A 19,462-nucleotide genomic window follows, 5' to 3' on the forward strand; every position below is an offset into this window, starting at 1 on the left:
TTGCAGCCACGTAGGTGCCAAGCCCAGGCCTAGCACCAGCAGACCTGGTGGTGGTGCAGAGGACAGACCACTGGCTGCTGCCGTGTGCATACTTGGCCTCACACCTGTGCATGCTCCCAGACACACCTGCCCACACCCACACACAAGCACTTCCTGAGCAGCTAGCTTGGACCTCATCTCCCCAGGAAGGCCACTCCTCTCTTCCAAGTCAGATAGCCAAGGGTCTAGAGAGGGCCCTGCTCTAAGACCCTTGACGAGCACCCAGGCCTGGCTGCAGCAGGGGCTCGCTCCTGCAGGGAGCCCCGAGCTTCCTGAGCTGCATAGGCAAGGGGACGTCTGAGCGCACAGGAGTGATTACATGGGCTCTTTCTCCTGTAAACGCCAACTCAGTACAGAGCTGGATTCAAATAAGTTTTTAAAAATACACTCACACACACCATACACACATTCCTTTTACTTCATTTACTACCTCTACTGTATTTCCCCAATCTGCCTTGACCCGTCCATCTTCCCTCCTAGATCCGGAACTCTGTACAGGTGGAGAGCAGGCCTGATTCATCTCTGAGTCTACATGCCCTGAGGCACAGGGCTGTGTTGAAGAAAGGTGGTAAGTGAGGTGTTAATTGAGATGAGCTGGCCCAGGCAGAGCGCAGGTCACTTGCTACCTGAGGCTTAGGTCTAGGCTGATCGAAAAACAACCAACAGAGACAGAAGCCCTCACCAGGGCTGAGGCAGCTGCACTGAGAGTCCACCAACACTCATTCTTCCTCTAGTGATCCAGTCAATCAAATTCAAACTTTCAGGGAATGAATGGCTAATTAATGAAACAGAAGAGGCAAAACCCCGCTCCAATCCAACTTGAAGATTGAAACAGACTCTAGGAGCCACACAGATCAGCCCTGAGTAGGCTGGGGAAAACTTAAGCACCCAATCCTATACCACTCTTCCCTCAAAGGGAGCTGACAGCAGGCCAGGTGAGCTCACGGAAGGGCCTTGGGTTAACCCAGCACAGTCACATATGAACGTGAACCCAACCCAGCTACTTTTCCTGGTGTCTATCTGGCCATCACTCCCTGTCTGCCAAGGATCACAGGCCAGAGGAAGGGCCTGGGCTGCACCCTGCCTTTAGCGTACTGAGAGGCCCCTCCCGCCACCTCCTATAGAAGCAGGGTGACAAGCTTCTCCTCACCCCATATTCTCATGGAGAAGCTGCCCAAAGCCTCGGTAGCATTAAGCTCCAGTCCAGGTCACCCCAAACTCTGGGATGACCAGCCATCCAAACTCCTTCCCAACGTCTGAGTCCCCAGCTCTCCTGACCTAATGCCAGGCAATACCTTGCCCTTCCTGGACCCTCAGTTTCCCCAATAGGATACAGCAGTAGCCCCAGGGCTAGAGCTCAAAGTAAGTACAAGTCAAAGAGGGACTTCTCTTGCCTTCCTTGTATCTGTCACATTTTTTGCTGGGAGCAAAAAGGAGGAAACCTCAGGTCCCATAAATGATCTCAGGATGGCAAAGGGAAAAGAGAAAGATCACCTTGCTCAGCTTCCTTATTTGTTAGATGAGGACACTGAGGCCTCAGAAAGGGCACGAGACCCAACGCTAGAGCCCACGTCTTTATCCTCCAGCTTCGAATTCAGTCCAGGGTTCTTTGTATTGCACCATGCTGTCCTCTAGAGACAAGGGCTGCATCTGCACAGCTCCAGGTGGAGTCAGACCACAAGGCCCATACCCACACCCTCCCCTGTATTCCCACACGAGGGCACATACACACAGTTGAGTATACACACACGAGCCTCCCCACAAGGAGAAATACAAGATCCACATCTTTAGTCACATATAGATGTGCAAGTACACATGTGCTCACTCTCTGACACACAGATTCCCATTAAATAGATGTCATGCCCAAGAGATCTGGAGCATGAGGCCGAACTCTGTCCTTCCCTAACCACTGCCTCATTGGCCATACAATTAGGAAGGGCCCGTGTGTGTTTGCCCAGGCCTTCAGCCTAGGCCAGACCAGAGGAACTGCCTTCAGGTAATATCTGCTATGGGACTAGTCACAAGAAGAAAGTCATGGAAGGAGAGAACCTAGATTAACATCCTGGTCATGTGACTTTGAGCAAACTTCTTCATGTTTCTGAGTCTCTACTTCAGCACCCACAAAATAGGGACAATGGCCCTGTCTTGGGGAGTAGCTGTGAGGACTACATGTACGAAGCGCGTGGAGCACAGAGCCTGGCTCCTGCTGGGACTCTATTACTGATACTAACAGACGTGACCACACCTGCCTTTCCAGAGTGGACTGCAGGGTAAAACAGCAGCTGGGAGACAGGGCTGTGCCTCCTGCGTTCAAGGAAGTCTCTGTGCCTTTTTCTCCCCTTTTTTGCAAGTCCTCCCAGTTTCCAGGGTCCAAAGCAGCAACAACAACAATATAAGAAGGAAGGGAGCAAAGAAAAAAGGAATGAACCTGTGAGAAGGCAGAGTAACTAAGGGTGCCCTTGGCTTCTCAGACTTCACAGTGAACTCTGATGAGCCCACCTCTTCCACAGTATCTATGCCTCTACAAGCCTCCTGACATCGCCTCTGCTCACCTCACCAGGTGGACTCCGAGAAGCAGCAGACCTGGTCCCTTCCCTCAAGTGGCTTACGGTCCTGCACACGGACAGACCAAACCACACACAGTAGCCAAGAGGCATGGACTAGCCCCTGGCCCGAGGGTGAGAGTACAGGCTCTGCAGTCTGGATGCCAAGGTTCAGATCCAGTCTCCAAACACACCCAGGACAGCTCCCCACTCTCCCCTACTCCAGAATGGGCTCGGAATTCACTTCCTCAAAGACACAAAAGAAAGACAAAGGAGGCTCAGGGACCAGGACCAAGACGCTGTGTCATTTGACAGGACACTGACTCTGAGCAGCAGCCAGCGAGAGGCACACAGAGCGGGGGCAGGCCTCAGAGTGAAGACCTGCCATGGAAGGCACTGCAGGCCACCCCCAGCTGGAGGTCGACTTGTAGCAGCTGCAGGGGAACCTCACAGAGGAAGGAAGGATCCCAGCTACCCTGAGCTGACTCCTCTCCCTTCCCCCTCATGGCCACACCCACCAGGGATGCAGAGCAAGGCAGGCTGGCTCCCTGGTTGAGGCTGTGCTGCACTGCCCGACCCCATGCCACGTACCAGCACTTGTCTAGAACCTTGACAAACAGCACCTAACTGATTCTTCACTCTGTACTTTCCTACATGTTACCGTAAGGATTCTGGGGTCGTCTGGCCAAGCAGTCTCAGACTGTTCACAGCCAATAATTCGACAAGGCCGAGTGGCCTCTTCCCCGCTGCCATCCAGGCCCACAGGCTCTTCCCTCACCTGCACGTAAACTCGGCAGGTTCCTAGAGCGACCGCCCCACTATTAGAGGGCGGCTAAGGCCGGCTCCACCCTAGACCACGGAAGATGGTTCCTTCTGTGCTCACTTGCTTTCTCCTCCACTAAAAGGCATACCCACGGCTGGCCCACATCGTAGCTTAAAACACTTGAAAACTACTGTTTGTAGTTCCCAAGTGCAGCAAGCTCCTTCCCTCCAGGCCTCCGCTCACATGGGTCCCATTCTGACTCCTGAAAACTCTTGTGCCTTCCAAGGCTCACCTCAAGTCTCCTCAGTGAGGCTTGGCTGACTGCCTCTCCCACACCCCAGGGGAAACACTGGTGTGCACTGGAGGCAACAGGGAAAATCAGTTTTGAGCGTGGTCCCCGGAGTCGCCTGCCTAGATTCAGGTGCGTAACTCCATCACTCACTGGCTGCTAAATCCTGTGGAAGGTACTTAACTGCTGTACCTCAGTTTCCTCATCTGGAAATTGGCTAATAGCACTTAACTCAGAGCTGTTGGAGGACTGAGTTGATTTATAAAAAGCATTTAGAGCGGCACCTATTTGTTATTATTAATTAACTCTACAAGTGAGGAAAGCAAGGACTGAGAAGGTAAATAGCTTGTCCAAGGTCACAGCACAGCGAGGTGGCAGAGCCAGGAACTGCCCAAAGGTAAATGCGACTCTGTACCCATGAACAGCCAAGCACGCTGGTGGCGGCTGGAATCCAGGACATGAGATGACAGACTCTGTCCCTTGGCGTCAGCTGAGGGTCAGTCAGTCCGAGGATGGCATTCGGCTCCTCCTCCCTGGGCTCACTTGAATTTTGCTGGAGGAACCCCTCTTTCCTAGCTCCTGCCCACAAAGGCTTGTATGTCTACCTTGAACTCCTGTCTCTTTGCCCCTCGTAGCCTAGGTGCCTTGTCTCTGGTGCTCTGTGTGAGGGCAAGCGGGGAGCAGAGGCGTGAGCTATCACCTCATGCCCAGGACAACTCTCGGAGTGGGTAATGTTCTTACTGTTTTACAGAGGATGATACTGAGGCTGAAAGAAATGAAGTGACTTTCCTAAAATCTCACAGCTAGTAAGTGGGCAGAGTCAAGATTCTAAACCACGCCTACTGGACTGCAGAGTCTGTGTGTCGGATACTGGTATCTCTCATAGTCAGAGAGGTTAAGGAACTTGCCCCAGATCACACAGCTGGTTGGCGGTAGTATCATCTGGTTTGAGCCAGACTCACCTGGCTCTGAAGCTCTTTCTCTTGCGCCAGTGGCCTCTGGTCTGAGCCACATCCACAGGGCCCAGTGTAGGCATCAAGTATCACCTGAACACTAAGTGAAGGGTAAGTGTCAGCTATGGCCACACCATTTGTCTAGGATGATGCAGCTAGCATTGTAATTAAGAAAATACAAGCTCCTTTAAAAGCCAACCAAATTCACTGCAGCTTTTTTCATTATGCAATTTTATCACTGCTGCTGCTGCTACTGCTATGTCGCTTTAGTCGTGTCCAACTCTGTGTGACCCCACAGATGGCAGCCCACTAGGCTCCTCTTTCCCTGGGATTCTCCAGGCAAGAATACTGGAGTGGGTTGCCATTTCCTTTTCCAATGCATGAAAATGAAAAGTGAAAGTGAAGTCGTTCAGTCTTAGCGACCCCATGGACTGCAGCCTATCAGGCTCCTCCGCCCATGGGATTTTCCAGGCAAGGGTACTGGAGTGGGGTGCCACTGAAAGACCAAAAGCAATGTCTGTGAAGTTTTCCAACATTACTAAGAGCCCCATATGCTCTGTCTGCCTACCTCCCTAAGAGCGCTCCAAAACCACACTTAGTACTTTTCTCAGGTACTTTCTTGATCCTCAGTCACAAACTCACAACACAGAAGTGCCTTTTGCGTGGAAGAACTGTCTAAAGGTCATTAACATAAACAGGAGGCACAATCCTTTCCAGGTCTTGAGTCCCATGAGTATTAAGAAGTAGTGTAGTCTCCAGCAAAGAGGACCCAAGTTTTGAGCTAGGGAGGGAAGGAAGGAAGGACGGAGTCAGGGAAGTGAGCTTCTGCCTTTTCTATCCTGGCCTCCAACTGCTTCCCCTTGCCCATCTGCCGAGGAGACATGGTAGGGAAAAGACCAATACGTATGTGGGTTCTAATCCTAGCTTTCTCTCTTCCTGGCTGTGTGCCCTTAGGCAAATTGCTTAACTTCTCTGTTTGTCTGGGAAATCTGGCAGAGGAATGGGCATCTGGACTCTGGAGCTCATTAGTCTGGTGTTAATATTCAGTGTGGGTTCAGTGAGTGCTTGTTGACACCTAGTGCGTACCAGGCCCAGTGCTAAGCACTGGACACACAGAGATGGGTGGTAAGTAGGCCTCGAGGAGCTCATAGTCTAGTAGAAAAGACAAACATGTAAGCAGATGATTACAAGATCATGTGATATACTCATTACAAAGTACTGAAGCCCTCCAGAGAAGGAGGTGATTAACTATGTCTACCAGAATCGGTGAAAGTGAAAGAGGAGAGTGAAAAAGTCGGCTTAAAACTCAACATTCAGAAAACTAAGATCATGGCATCCGGTCCCATCACCTCATGGCAAATAGATGGGGAAACAGTGGAAACAGTGACAGACTTTATTTTCTTTGGCTCCAAAATCACTGCAGATGGTGACTGCAGCCATGAAATTAAAAGGCGCGTGCTCCTTGGAAGAAAAGCTATAACCAACCTAGACAGCATATTAAAAAGCAGAGACATTACTTTGCCAACAAAGATCCATCTAGTCAAAGCTATGGTTTTTCCAGTACTCATCTATAGATGTGAGAGTTGGATTATAAAGAAAGCTGAGTGCCAAAGAATCGATGCTTTGATCTGTGGTGTTGGAGAAGACTCTTTAGAGTCCCTTGGACTGCAAGAAGATCCAACCAATCCATCCTGAAGGAAATCAGTCCTGAATATTCATTGGAAGGACTGATGTCGAAGCTGAAACTCCAATACTTTGGCCACTTGATGTGAAGAGCTCACTCATTGGAAAAGACCCTGATCCCGGGAAAGATTGAAGGCAGGAGGAGACGGGGAAACAGAGGATGAGATGGTTGGATGGCATCACCAACTCGATAGACATGAGTTTGAGCAAGCTCCGGGACTCGGTGATGGACAGGGAAGCCTGGCGTGCTACAGTCCACGGGGTTGCAAAGAGTTGGACACGACTGAGCGACTGAACTGAACTGAACCAGAATTGGGGTTGCATCAGAGAAGGTTTCACAGAAGAGGGTTTTGAAGGATAAACAGGAGTTTTCCCAACACTCTAAAAAGGAAAAGGAATGTAAGCAATGGGAACAGAATGAGCAAAGGGAAGTGAAAGTGTCCTGCCTACTGGAAGAGCAGCAAGAAGTCTGATACGGCTGGAATGTTAGAGGACAGGAGCTATGAAGACAGGGATGCTGCCATGAGCTGCATCTTCCAGTTCTTGGGTACCATGCTCAAGAGGAGGGATGGGCCTCCCATACCTACCACCCTCTTGGCTCTGGTGCTCTTCCTGTCAAAACACACACACTGCAATCGCACCCTTTCCTGGGTCTCTGATTTAAGAGTTCCTCTCCTGGCCCTGACAGTAAGGCATTTCTGTCCCACAGATTATAACTCACTCTGGGCTATTATTCAGCTCCCCAGCCTTGGCCCTGCTGCAGTTAGTCCAAACATAATATCCTTCATGCATATATTATCTGTCTCCCTATTATCTGGAATCATTCCGGAATTAAATTTCAGTCCTGCAATATTGGCTTCAGGAGCGGCGCGCTTTATGGGCTAGTCAAAGGTTAGAATACCAATCAAAATAACAGTGCCGATGCAGCGAGACATTTTAATATTCCAAAACCCGGTAATTGTAAAAGGACATAATATTTTTTCCCTGATTACCCCAAAGGCAACACATGTTAACAAGGCGAAGGAAGGAGTGAAAGAAATTTCAGAGTTCAGACAGCTGTTAAGACATATTTAAAGGAAAAGCCCAGGCAGGGCACTACGCCATGGGGGCAGGGAGATGCGAAGAAAGAAGACAGCCTCTCCAGCTCCAGCTGCCCCGACTCCAAACACAGCACTGGTTCCTCTGCCACCTCTGGGCTTCGTCCCAAGAGCTCATTCCCAAGGGGTGATGTCACAGCGGATGGGATGAAAGGAGGAAAGCTCAGGACGTGGAGTCTTGAGGCCCAGGTTCCAGTTTCAGCTCTTCAATCCAAAGCCTCCAGCCTCCAAGCTGACCCCTCCCAGGGCTTCAGCTTCGAACCCTGTGGCAAATGCTCCAGGCTGCTCTCCCACCGGGCCTCTCCTTGTCCCTGCCTGTGCCCCTGCCTCTCCCAAACTTCCACCTGGTGCTTTGTGTCCTGTTCTTACTGCTAGAGGCCTTCATCTACCTGGCCGCAGACCTAGTTCCCCTTAAGACAGCGGCCTGTGTGACGCTGTCAACACCCCACAGACAGTGCTCTGTACTTCGGATGGATGATGCGGAAGACCTGGGCCGCAGCCCCTACCTGTCTGGTCCTGACCGCTGAGTGGTCCAGAAGCATCCATCTCGGTGTGAGCCCTCCTCCCTCCAAAATAAGACAAAACACCCGGCAGGGGCCCTACATCTTCACGCCTCTCTTGGTTTCTGTTTTTGTTTTGTTACTGTTTTTTCCAAATCACCCCAAAAAGGGGCTCTGCAGCAGGCACCAGGCGGCCACCACTGTATACAGAATCCCAGCCTCTGTCAGGCTGCCTATTACTGGAGCAGCTCTCTCACCACAGCACCAAAAAAGTGACCTGACCGGCAGAGTTCCAGACCCTTTCAGTCCTGACGGCTTCCCAGCTAGCTCAGCCCGCTCATTGGAGCCTCCCAATCTGCACCATCCCGACCTGCTGACCTGCCTATGGCCCCCAGCGAAGAACTTCATTAAAGCCGAGAATTTATTCCTCCATAAGCCCTTAATTTATTACTGCGCTGATTGGGACTCTGAATGCTCCAAGGTCAGGAAAAGTCGTACTCAATCGTAGACACCAACCCTCCCTTCAGCAGTTTCTCCTGCTGTCCACTCCCAGGGGAGGGGGGAGACAGAAATGCTTTGTGCAGGGACCCAAGAAGGCCTCCTCTCCCTCTTTCAGAGCTGGCCCAACCCCATCCCCTTCAGGGCACCCAGCACTGTGGCAGGGTGTATAGCACAGATGGCAGAGGGCAAGTGGAGCAGCAACCTTCACAACCTGCTTCATCTGAGTCTGTCAAATTCTAGGTGACCTCCAACCCTACAACTTCTCAGCAGGACTGTCTGAGCCCTGTCTGCCAGGACTGACTCAGAATCCTCCTAAGGCTGCCTGCCGGCTTCCCCCAAAGCCCATCCAAACAGGCCCAGGCATCAGAGGGAATTCCAGACCATTTGTGAATGTATATGCATACACTTGCATGGCGTGGTCTGACCATACATGAAGTGCTTATTGTGCAGGCATGCACTTATACATACATTTATACCTATGTGTCCTGCAGTGAACATACACATATTATGTATGCATATGTATATATACACATATTCACATCCTTTGGGACCTACCCATTTCTTGACCTCTTATTTACAGTAACATTCTCCTCCACCTAATCTTAGCCGCCCCCTTTGGGCACAACTCGGAGCCTGCCAACACCTAGAATCACCCCATCTCTGAAATCACTGATTCAGACGTGCCGCTTTCCAACCACAGTCTCTTATTCTTCCATCTGGAATGCTCCACTATACTGGTTTTTACCTGTCCCTCATCTTCTTGGGACCTATCTACTTTTTCCATATCTGTCAGGTCCCCTGCTGTCTTCTCTTCCTTCAACATCCAGCTTAAACTCCACAGTCCATCCTGGCAACCACTGTCTTGACAAAATCTTCAACTGTTGCTTTCATCACACCCCTTGGGAATCACTCTCCTGTGGATGAATCTAAATGTCTGCTTTCTGCATGCGCACAGCCAGGCAGCTGAGCTCTGCTAAAGAAAAGCCACACCGCTGAACAGAGAGGTTCCGTTGTGAATTAGTGTCACCAACATCAACTGGACCCTCAACACTGCCTATAAATCCCACTGAACTTCTCAAGTAAAGCTCACACTGCTATTCTTTACTACAACTATAGCAATCCTTTTCAACTTTCTGCCAACCTTCCCAGCCCTCCCCTATTCATTATTAGCAAACAACTGATCTATTTCACAGAGAAAAGCAAAAGCCATTAGAGGGAAACTCACTCTTGTCATCACCAAATCCACAAGCCTATTTGCACCTGTCTGCACTTCTCCTCCCCCCATCACAGTGGAAGAGCAGCCTTCCCCCGAAGACAGTCAGTGTCAAGAGACTGGGTTTTCCATCCCTTCTCCTGTCACGTTCTTAGAGACCTCCCTCACTCCTAGATTTCAACCTTTCTTCTCTAATACACAAATGAGAACATACATCTTCCATCTTAAAACACAAAACTTGCCTCGATTCCACAGCTGCCCCACCACAGCTCTTATCCTCCCCTTCCCTCCTTCAAAGCTACATTTCTGAAAAAATTCAAACTTCTCTTATCTCATTTACTCCCCAGTTTGCTCCAATTTTGACCCATCCCTATCATTCCATCAAGAGGTGTCACCAGGGGCGCCAAGGTCCTCGAGCCCAGGTCTGGCACTTGCATTTCAGTCTTTATATCACGTGGCCCCCTTTGAACTGACCGATCCTTTTTTTTCCAGAAGATACTCTTTTTCTTTGGTCTCTGTGATCTCACCCTCTCCTGACCTACCTCCTCTTCTGCCATCCTTTCACTGTCTTTTTTCACTCTGTTTATTCTCTTCGGCACAGATGCAGGCAAAACCAAATTTAAGTTCTAACTTGGTCATGTACCAGACTGAGATGCTGAGCAGGTTTCGTCATCACTCTGTGCCTCAGTTATCTCAACCTTAAAATGCAAAAAATGACAGTAACTACCGTACAGAGTTGTGAGAATTAGATAATGTAGGTACGTGAGCACACAGCACTCGGCACAGCACTGTCCAACACAGACATAACGTGAGCTCTATAAGCAAGCTAGGAATTGAATGCCCAGCTCAAGTAAAAAAAAAAACAAATGAAATTAATTGTAAGAATATATTTTATTTAACTTTGTATATCCAAAGATTATCATTTCAATACGGACTCAGCATAAAAAATTATTAAAGAAGTATTCTGTATTTTCTCATACCAAGTGTGTAATTTACACTTACAACACATCTCAATTGAGATGCTAAATCTTCATCAGAAATACTTCAACTGTATTTAGATTTTAAACAATTGACAGTTGAAAATACAGATTTACCAATCCAGTTCTAAACATACTTAAAAGTTCTTCTTGAAAGTTTTCAACTTATTTTTAATTAAAATTAAATAAAATTTAAAATTTGTTCACCAATCATATTAGCTACATTTCAAGTATTCGATTGCTATAGGTGACTTGTGGCAACTACACTGGACACTGCCAGGTCTAGCACGCAAAATACAACCATTAATTGAGAAATATTATTACCACTAGTGACCACTCCCCATCTGCCTCTAGTTCTGACTCTCCCTCCTCTATGTATCAAACACTGATATTTCCCAGTGTTCTGTACTAGGCTCTCTTTTCTTCTCATCTTAATCACTCCATTCCATGGCTTCAATTATCACTCGCACACCAATAATGCCCCCAAATCTGCATCTCTTATCCAGACCTTATCCCTGAGCCCCAGGGATACCTTCTCAAATACCTTCTTCAAATACCTTCTCAAAAGCTTCACCAGAATGCCTCAATGGCATCTAACTCAACATGTCCCACACTGAATTCGCCTCCTCTTCCAACGTCTACACTTCTTCCATTATCTCAGTAAATTCATTCCAATTCTCCCAGTTGCTCAAATCATAAACCTTGGAGTCATGATGGTTTCCTCCTTCATCCTCAACCCTCACAGCCAATCGGTCACCATTTCCCATCTATTTTACAGTTAGTTCTGCTCTAACACTGATTTTGAAAAAGCAAGCTTGTTCCACTTCAACTGGAGTATTAGGGGACGATTCAGCATAACACACACTGTGCATTTATGTGAGACTCTGTCCAGAAACAATATAAGATAAACTCAGGAAACTACACCCAGCTGAACAGAGCTGTGCAAGAACATACAAAATGCACACATCCCAAACACATACCAGCTACCTGGACCACCACTTGTGCTACAAGCCACACCCATCTGGTTACAATCTCTGGTTTCAGAGAACTCTGGTTCTGCCACTTCATAGTAACTCACAAGCTGCAACCGTTCTCATGCTCATTTCCACGCAAACTTCAAGTTTTCTTCAAGGTAAAAATACCATAGTTATTGTAGTATTTGTGTATTTCTTAATCATTTAATGCATGTAAAGTCATACTACCCATAGTTTTTATTTTATTACATTTTTTAAATTAGATTCCCATCTCTTTTCATGTACCACTGATGAAGTTTGTGAGGACTGTGCTCCTAAGCCCATTTTTACTGCACAGCTTTCCACAGCATGGTGATCTGCAGGGAGGCATATGTTTCACCACAGGAGAACTGACTGTACCATTTAATACTCCAGACTCAGTCCATTTCTCTACATTTCCATTGCTGTCACTTCAATCCCAGTAACTATCATCTTCCACCTGAACTAAGCAATGGTCTAATTTCATGGTTCTCAAGTAGGTACAGTACCTCCCCACTCCAGCTTCATCCAGGCCACTGGAAATGTATGTTTGTTTAGTGGGCGGGGGGTTGGGGGGGTTGGCATTTTCAGTTGTCACAGTGAATTGGAGAAGGGCACTCTCCTGGCATCCAACAAACAGGGGCTGGAGATGCTGCGAGTTCAGCCATGTTGCCCACACAATGATCTGCCCATCCCAACACGCCAACTACAGCTCTATTACTGGCCCCCTGTTTCTACTAGCTGTCTCTACACTGCAGCCTGAGAGGTTTTTTTTCCAAACGCAAATCAGATGATTCCTCTCCTATCTTCAATCATGTCCCCTCACCCTAAGGACAAAGATCAAAACCTAAAGTCTGGTCTACAAGGTGCTGCCTCCCCTCATTTCAGTTCAGGTCAGCCTTCTCTCTGCCCCACATTCATGTGCTTCAGACGGTCATTTGTCCAGCAAATAATGATTACACATCTACTGTGTGCCAGGGACTATCCAGAGTGATGAGGACGGAAGAGGGAACACAAGAGACAAACATTCTCCACCCTCATGGAACTTACATTCTAACTCCATGAAGCTGCCAGGCTTCTCTTCACCCAAAGCCTTGCCATATGTGGTCTCCTTTGCGCAGTCGATTTCTGCTCATCCCCCAGGTCTCAGCTTAGGCCCCCTTCCTCCCCCTTATCCCACTAAGTCAGGTGATATTATCCTATGATATCCTATCATATCCCTTGTGATATGATCCTATGACTCTGAACTTTTTGGTATTATAACACAATTGAAATTGTTTATTTAACATACATATTTTCTGTTATATCCCCAGGGCCCAGCACAGTATCTGGAACACAAAAGGCACTCAAGAATATTTTGCTTATTTATGCAGATGTGTATGTTTATATATGTGCATGTGCCTTTACAGTTTATGAATATGTACATATAAACACACTTGTATATATTTTAATGTTTCTGCACGTGAATAGGTGTGTACACATGTATTCAAGTATGGATACATGCATAGTTTTGGGTACGGGAGTGTACTCATTCACATGATACACGTGTGTATATCTATGTGCACGCGCATGTGTGTATACACTCTTCTGGCCCCTCAGTGACAGCTCTGACCTCCTGGAGGCCGCTGGAAGCAGGGCCCCAAGTTCTCTCTAAGCTGACAGTTCAATAAGAGCATAGATCATTCAATGACATTCCAAATGTCAGCAAACACTAGTTCGCTCCTCTCTGCTACAGGGAAAGTAAGTGGAGGCGGGAGAAGTGGAGGCTTGGCCCTGGAAGAGTTGCCCTTCCCTGAGACCACCCATGCCACCTATGGACAGGAGAGGGCAGCTGAAAGACCACATTCTGCCTCTGCTCAGACTGGAGGCCTTAGTCAAGTGCGGACAGAGACCTCAGTCCCAGTTGCTTGCTCACTCAGCAGGTCTAGGGGGCCAAGCAGGCCCGGAGCCTCCCCATTCTTTTCATGGGGCAGAGCCCTCCTGGGGCACTGAGGAGAGGAAAGGAAAGGAAGGGGGCAGCACAAAGTAAGGTTAAGGATGGGAGAGAAGCCCAGACAGCCAGGGCCTGGGTGCCATGTGGGGAAAGAGGAGTGAGGCTTTTACGTGGTATTCCCACAACCCTGGCAATGGCCTCTCTGGCTTAGCTTTTCTCATTGCTCTTTTTAAGGGTGCAGAAATCCCTGTGCAACCTGCACAAGTCACATAGTATAAAGGTCAGAAAGATCGCCATGTGCCTGGATCTCCAGGGTCCTGCAGCCTCCCTGTCTTGAATGGCTGAAAAGGACTACAGTTGGATCACCTCAAGCACAGCTAGAACACAGTGTGGCTGGAGAGCAGAAAGGAAGGGGTGAGACCCCTGGTTTTTCTTAGACCTATGCGGTCTACCTCCCAGGAGGCGATCACAGAGTCCTCCGTTTCCCCTAGTACCCATTTCCCCTTCTACGACTCAGCATAGTCTGGCAGAGAACCAAGCTGAATAGGCTCAGCACAGCTTCCTCCACCGCCAGCAGCACCAAGGTAGTCCCGAGTGGCAATGTTATCACACGGGTCGGCTGGTTTCCTGCCTCTCTGCCAAGGAACCTAGAGGCAGGGAGCTATCCATACACCAAAAAGTCTAGTGAACTTCACAGAGCAATTGTTCATGGTCAGCGCCCGCCTCGCCTGGCCGGCCCTTCACATTGCATTTGCAGAGACCAGCAAGTAGCCTCAGATGCACTCTGACAGCTGGCATGCCGTCTCTTCCAGGCGCACGGGCCTGGCCACACCCGCACACATAGCCCTGCCAAGGCCCGCGTGAGAGGCCCTCTCTGGAGCCAGCTCTCAAGGATCAGTCAGCCAGCTAGCAATTGCTCACTGGGCATACACTCTGCACCTAGCCTTGATCTGGCCAGTGGGGACACAGAGAGGAAACAAGCTCAGTCTCTGCACTTTGGAGGGACACACCCGCAAGGAAACACATGGACTCAAAGATCATGGATATCCAGAGTGTCAAGGCCTTAAGGCAAGAAATCAACTTCTGAGCTTCTCAGCCCAGGTGAGACCTGAGCCGAATCATCAAGGAGAGGGAATATGCCTGATGAAGATGACTGGGGGTGCTTCAGAGGGACAGAAGGCCTCACGACCAGGCCCAGAGGCAGGACAGAGCCTGGCCTCCTCAGCCCCAGCTGGGAGGCAGTAGGAAGCTATTGTTCAGCTGCAACAGATCAGCAGGACAGGTGGGGAGGGGTCAAAACACAGACTAGCCAGAGGGCAAAGGACCCGCACACCAGAGGACAGCAAAGGAGCTCACACACACTGCCACAGACAGCAGCCCGAGACCTACGGAACAAAGCCCAGGGTGGCTGTCTTCCACTGCTCCTCCAAACGCTCGCTCACCTCCAGCACCCCCACACACCAAAGAATGCTGCTCCCCCTACACACAAGTCCCCTCTCCCCAGATCCAGATCCCACCTTCCGAGAATGCCCAGTTCATTCAATACAATTCAATACAATTGTTCATACAATACCAGAGGGCCTGGCCCTCTAAGATCTCTCCTTCTCTGAGCACTCCTCTCCCCACCACCCCCGGGGAATCACTCTTCTGACTCCTGGTGTGTTCTCTCTCCTCTGAGCTTCCTGGGAGTCACTGAGCTGGCCAATGGCACAGGTTCCTGGGGCTGCCCCTGGTCTGTTACCCTTCCATCACAGGGATTCATGGGAGTAAAGTCTCCCGAGTGGCCTGGGCCTCCCACAGCCAGGATCCTAAGACAGCAGGAATCTGAGAAGTCTATTACTACACCTCCCTTCTTCTGCTTACCTAGGAAGCACAGCACACACTAGGAAAAGTACAGCTTTCTGGGTGATTCATTCTCTGCCAGGGCCCACTTTCCTAGCTGCACGGGGTCCCTCCTGGCCCACAGACTCAGCGCCCACTCCCCATGTGCTTGGGGCTAGGTGAGTGCCAGCCTCCCCCATGCTCAAAGGGAAGTGGGTACCACTGTCCACAGCCCTTCTCACATGAGCAGGCTCAGCTAGGGGTAGGCAGAACCAAAGCCAGCCTGGACCAACTCCACCTCACCACCAGAAGGAGATACCAGGGCCAGTCAGGAGGGTCAGAGGTCACATTCATGATCACTCCTGGCACTTCCCTCCTAGAGGAATGCAGCTCAGCCCAGAGCGGGAGCTCAGAGCAAGAACTGGAAACTCCCCTTAATCGGGACTTTTCTGCACATCCAGGGGACACCAAGGAGGGTGGTGTCAAACTCCACCTAGCAGCCTGGTCCCTTAAGCAGCTCCCCACTCTCAGAAATAACCACAACCTTTCATATTAGCTAGGGAGGAGGAAGGAGTATTGAGAAAAGAAAAGAAAAGAGAACAACAAGATGAAAAGAACAGAAATGAGGAAAGAAAGCAAGAGGGATGGCGTCTGAGGCACAGGAGAACTTGAGGACACGTGGAGAGGGGCTCAGATACAGTACCTTTTTCAGGTTAATCCACTGCTTGAAGTAATCTGCTACTGGCAAGCCCAAGTACTGACACTGTCCTGGGAGCCTGAAGAAAGAGAGGGAGGAGAGAACACGTTGAGCAACCCATGTCGCAGGTACAGGGTCTTAAGACAGGAAATCCAACAGAGTCTATAAGACAGGGAGACCCCCAAAAGGCTAACAACCCACCAACCATGGGTCCTACCCCACCCAAGAAAGGCACCCCACCTTCAGCATCCTGGACACCAGGCTCCAGATACAGCCCTCAGATCCAAATGTGAGAACCTGGAGACTCTATTCAAAATAATATCAGACACACTGCTTTCTGATGGCCTACGATATTGCTAAGTTTCTTACTTACATTTTCACATTAATTCAGAGTGATGCTGGCAGGTGGTAGATCTGTACACTTTACAGATGAGAAAACAAGAGTCAGAGAGGCTACCCAAGTCCCCACAGCTAAAACACGATAGTGTCAAGAACTGAACCCAGGTCTGGCTCATTCAAAAGCCTGTGTTCTTTCCAGTGCAACAGGGTGTTGTCATTTTGTTACAGAGACAGGAGGAGAGAGAAAAAAGAGCACATGATTTAGAGACTACTGGGCAGGGCCTTTGCCTCACATTTAAGTCTCTAACAATAGCTTTCTGTGACAGCGAAGAGAGAGATAAAAAGATGTCAGAATGTAAATCGAGAGTCTGTTCTTGATTTTTCTTTAAATTATAATTTATAAACTCTCCCCTTCTAGCTGATGATGCCATTTTGCCCACACAAATCCATTCAAACAAATACTTATTAAACACTGATGTTTAATAAGAGTCAGGCACTCAGGACTCAAAAAGTAAAACTTAACTCCTGCGCATGAGAGACTCACAGTTTGTTCAGCAGAATGGTAGATTAAAAGCCTTAAGTTAAAGCATTGGGGTACATGGAAGGATGGAAGAAGATACAAGAAATATCAGCTGGGGAAGATCATAGTTTTCTTGCTAAGAGGAGCTTGGCCACAGGCAATAGTGAGCCTTTGAAGAGTTGTGATTTACAAAGATAGTTCTGGGGGCAACAAAAACAATACACTACAAAAGCCAAGTAGTAGCCAGGAGACTAGACAGTAGCCATAGAGACAGTGAGCAAGCAACAGAAAAAAAGAGACGTAAAGGAAATCTTGGTGAGCGAATGAGAGAAAGTGGTAGAACCCAATCCAGAGGCATGTGGCTAGACCAGCTTTGTGCTTCTTATTGAGACAGTTAGGGGTGCAGAGAGCATATGTGACAATGCAGATGAAACCAACCAGCATTTAGTCAATTTCATTACTGTCTTTAAATTCTCTTCATACAGTATCTCCCTAGACCAGGCATCATCCCACTACCTTCCCTCTACTAGCCCACCGGATGGAGGCTTCAGTTTGGGAATGCAATTTGAGAGGTATACCTGACGCCCGCTAAGCACTCAGTACCTGTTGAGTTTGAGAGCCCTAGGAGACATTTGGCAGTGGAATGATGTCTAAGAGGCAGATGGATATCCAGTTTTGAAGAGAGATCTGGCCTGGAGATATAAACTGCTGAATCACTCGTGTAATTTAAGTAAAATTAAAGCCACGAAAGAAGACAAGATTACCCAGGAAGACTATGGAATGAGAGGAGCAGAGCACCCAGGTTAATGTCTCACAAAGCTCAGTCAGTAAAGAATCTGCCTGCGATGCAGGAAACCCCGGTTCGATTCCTGGGTCAGGAAGATCCGCTGGAGAAAGGATAAGCTACCCACTCCAGTATTCTTCCCTTGTGGCTCAGCTGGTAAAGAATCTGCCTGCAGTGTGGGAGACCTGGGTTCAACCCCTGGGTTGGCAAGATTCCCCAGAGAAAGGAAAGGCTACCCACTCCAGTATTCTGGCCTGGAGAATTCCACGGACTGTATAGTCCATGGGGTCGCAAAGAGTCGGACACAACTAAGTGACTGTCACCAATGACAATGACCACCAAGCTTTACTGAGCTAAAATGAAATGAGGCCACCTGTACCAGATCAACACCAGAGACAAGGAACTCATAATACACACAGCAGTCGGCTCTAACTGTGGACTCCTCCAATTAACAGAACATCCTTCCTTAATGCTAAACTTTAACCTGTCTTTTGTAATTTCCACCCACAAGTCTGAGGCATGTCTTTAGAAACTACAGAGAATGAGACTTGCATCTCTTCCTTGCAGAACCTCTCAAGATGCGCGAGCCTAGGGAGCTTCCCTCTAAGTTCCCTTCTCCAGGTCACATAGCCTCAGCTCCTTCGAGATAACGTGCCATGAGGCAGGACTCACCCAATCCACCTCCATGCCCAGAGGGCAAGGCTCCTAGTATCAGAGAGCCAAGGTAACACATGCTCTTTGGACCCCATGTCACATCACCTGGGGCCTCCCTGGTGGCTCAGATGGTAAAGAATCCACCTGCAATGCAAGAGACCTGGGTTCACTCCCTGGGTCAGGAAGATCCCCTAGAGAAGGGAACAGCAACCCACTCCAGTACTCTTGGTGGCTTCCCTGGTGGCTCAAATGGTAAAAGCGTCTGCCTACAATGCAGGAGACCCGGGTTCAATTCCTGGGTCAGGAAGATGTCCTGGAGAAGGAAATGGCAACCCACTCCAGTGTTCTTGCCTGGAAAATCCCATGGATGGTGGAACCTGGTTACGGTCTACAGATTACAGTCCATGGGGTCACAAAGAATTGGACACGACTGAGCGACTTCACTTTCACTTTCCGGTATTCCTGTCCGGAGAATTCCATGGACAGAGAAGCCTAGCGTGCTACAGTCCATAGGGTCACAAAGAGTCAGACATGACTGAGTGACTATACTTCAGACTTCAGACTTCAGATCACCTGTGGTCAACCTAAAGGATAACAAAAGCAAGCTTACCGTTTCTGGAATAATTGATTTTTGAGCCTAAAAAGCAAGTCATTAATGTCAAATGCCATAAAGCAGTCAAGTAAGAGAGAGCTGAGAATAACCCAATGAATTTGGCATCAGTGGGCTGGTAGGGACAGAAAGCAGCAGGTGACATGTTGAAGGGTGAGAAGAAATAAAGTGGAGATCACAAGCAGACACTCCCTCTTTAGGAGGTTTGGCAACAAGAATCTAGTTGTAATGACTGTTTCTACCCTAGAAAGTGTTAGGGCAGTCAACCTTCCCTCCATTACTCTTCAACTATTTGATAGACACTAGCTTTTTCTGTTTTATTGACTATGCCAAAGGCTTTGACTGTGTGGATCACAATAAACTGTGGAAAATTCTGAAAGAGATGGGAATACCCAACCACCTGACCTGCCTCTTGAGAAACCTGTATGCAAGTCAGGAAGCAACAGTTAGAACTTGACATGGAACAACAGACTGGTTCCAAATAGGAAAAGGAGTACGTCAAGGCTGTATATTGTCACCCTGCTTATTTAACTTATACGCAGAGTACACCATGA

At 48.7% G+C, this 19,462-nt stretch overlaps 1 protein-coding gene across 7 annotated transcripts in view; it reads right to left on the reverse strand.

Annotated features, from left to right (window-relative positions):
- ERI3 (ERI1 exoribonuclease family member 3) overlaps positions 1-19,462 on the reverse strand; it is a 131,249-nt gene that overhangs the window by 42,708 nt on the left and 69,079 nt on the right. For all 7 annotated transcript variants that reach the window (XM_010847806.1, XM_010847812.1, XM_010847805.1 and 4 more), the window contains one exon: positions 16,008-16,080. In XM_010847806.1, coding sequence (XP_010846108.1) covers positions 16,008-16,080 — 73 coding nt within the window. The remainder of the gene's footprint in view (positions 1-16,007; positions 16,081-19,462) is intronic.

Source organism: Bison bison, unplaced genomic scaffold (genome assembly GCF_000754665.1).
Source record: "Bison bison bison isolate TAMUID 2011002044 unplaced genomic scaffold, Bison_UMD1.0 scf7180017864256, whole genome shotgun sequence".
Lineage (NCBI taxonomy): Eukaryota > Metazoa > Chordata > Mammalia > Artiodactyla > Bovidae > Bison > Bison bison.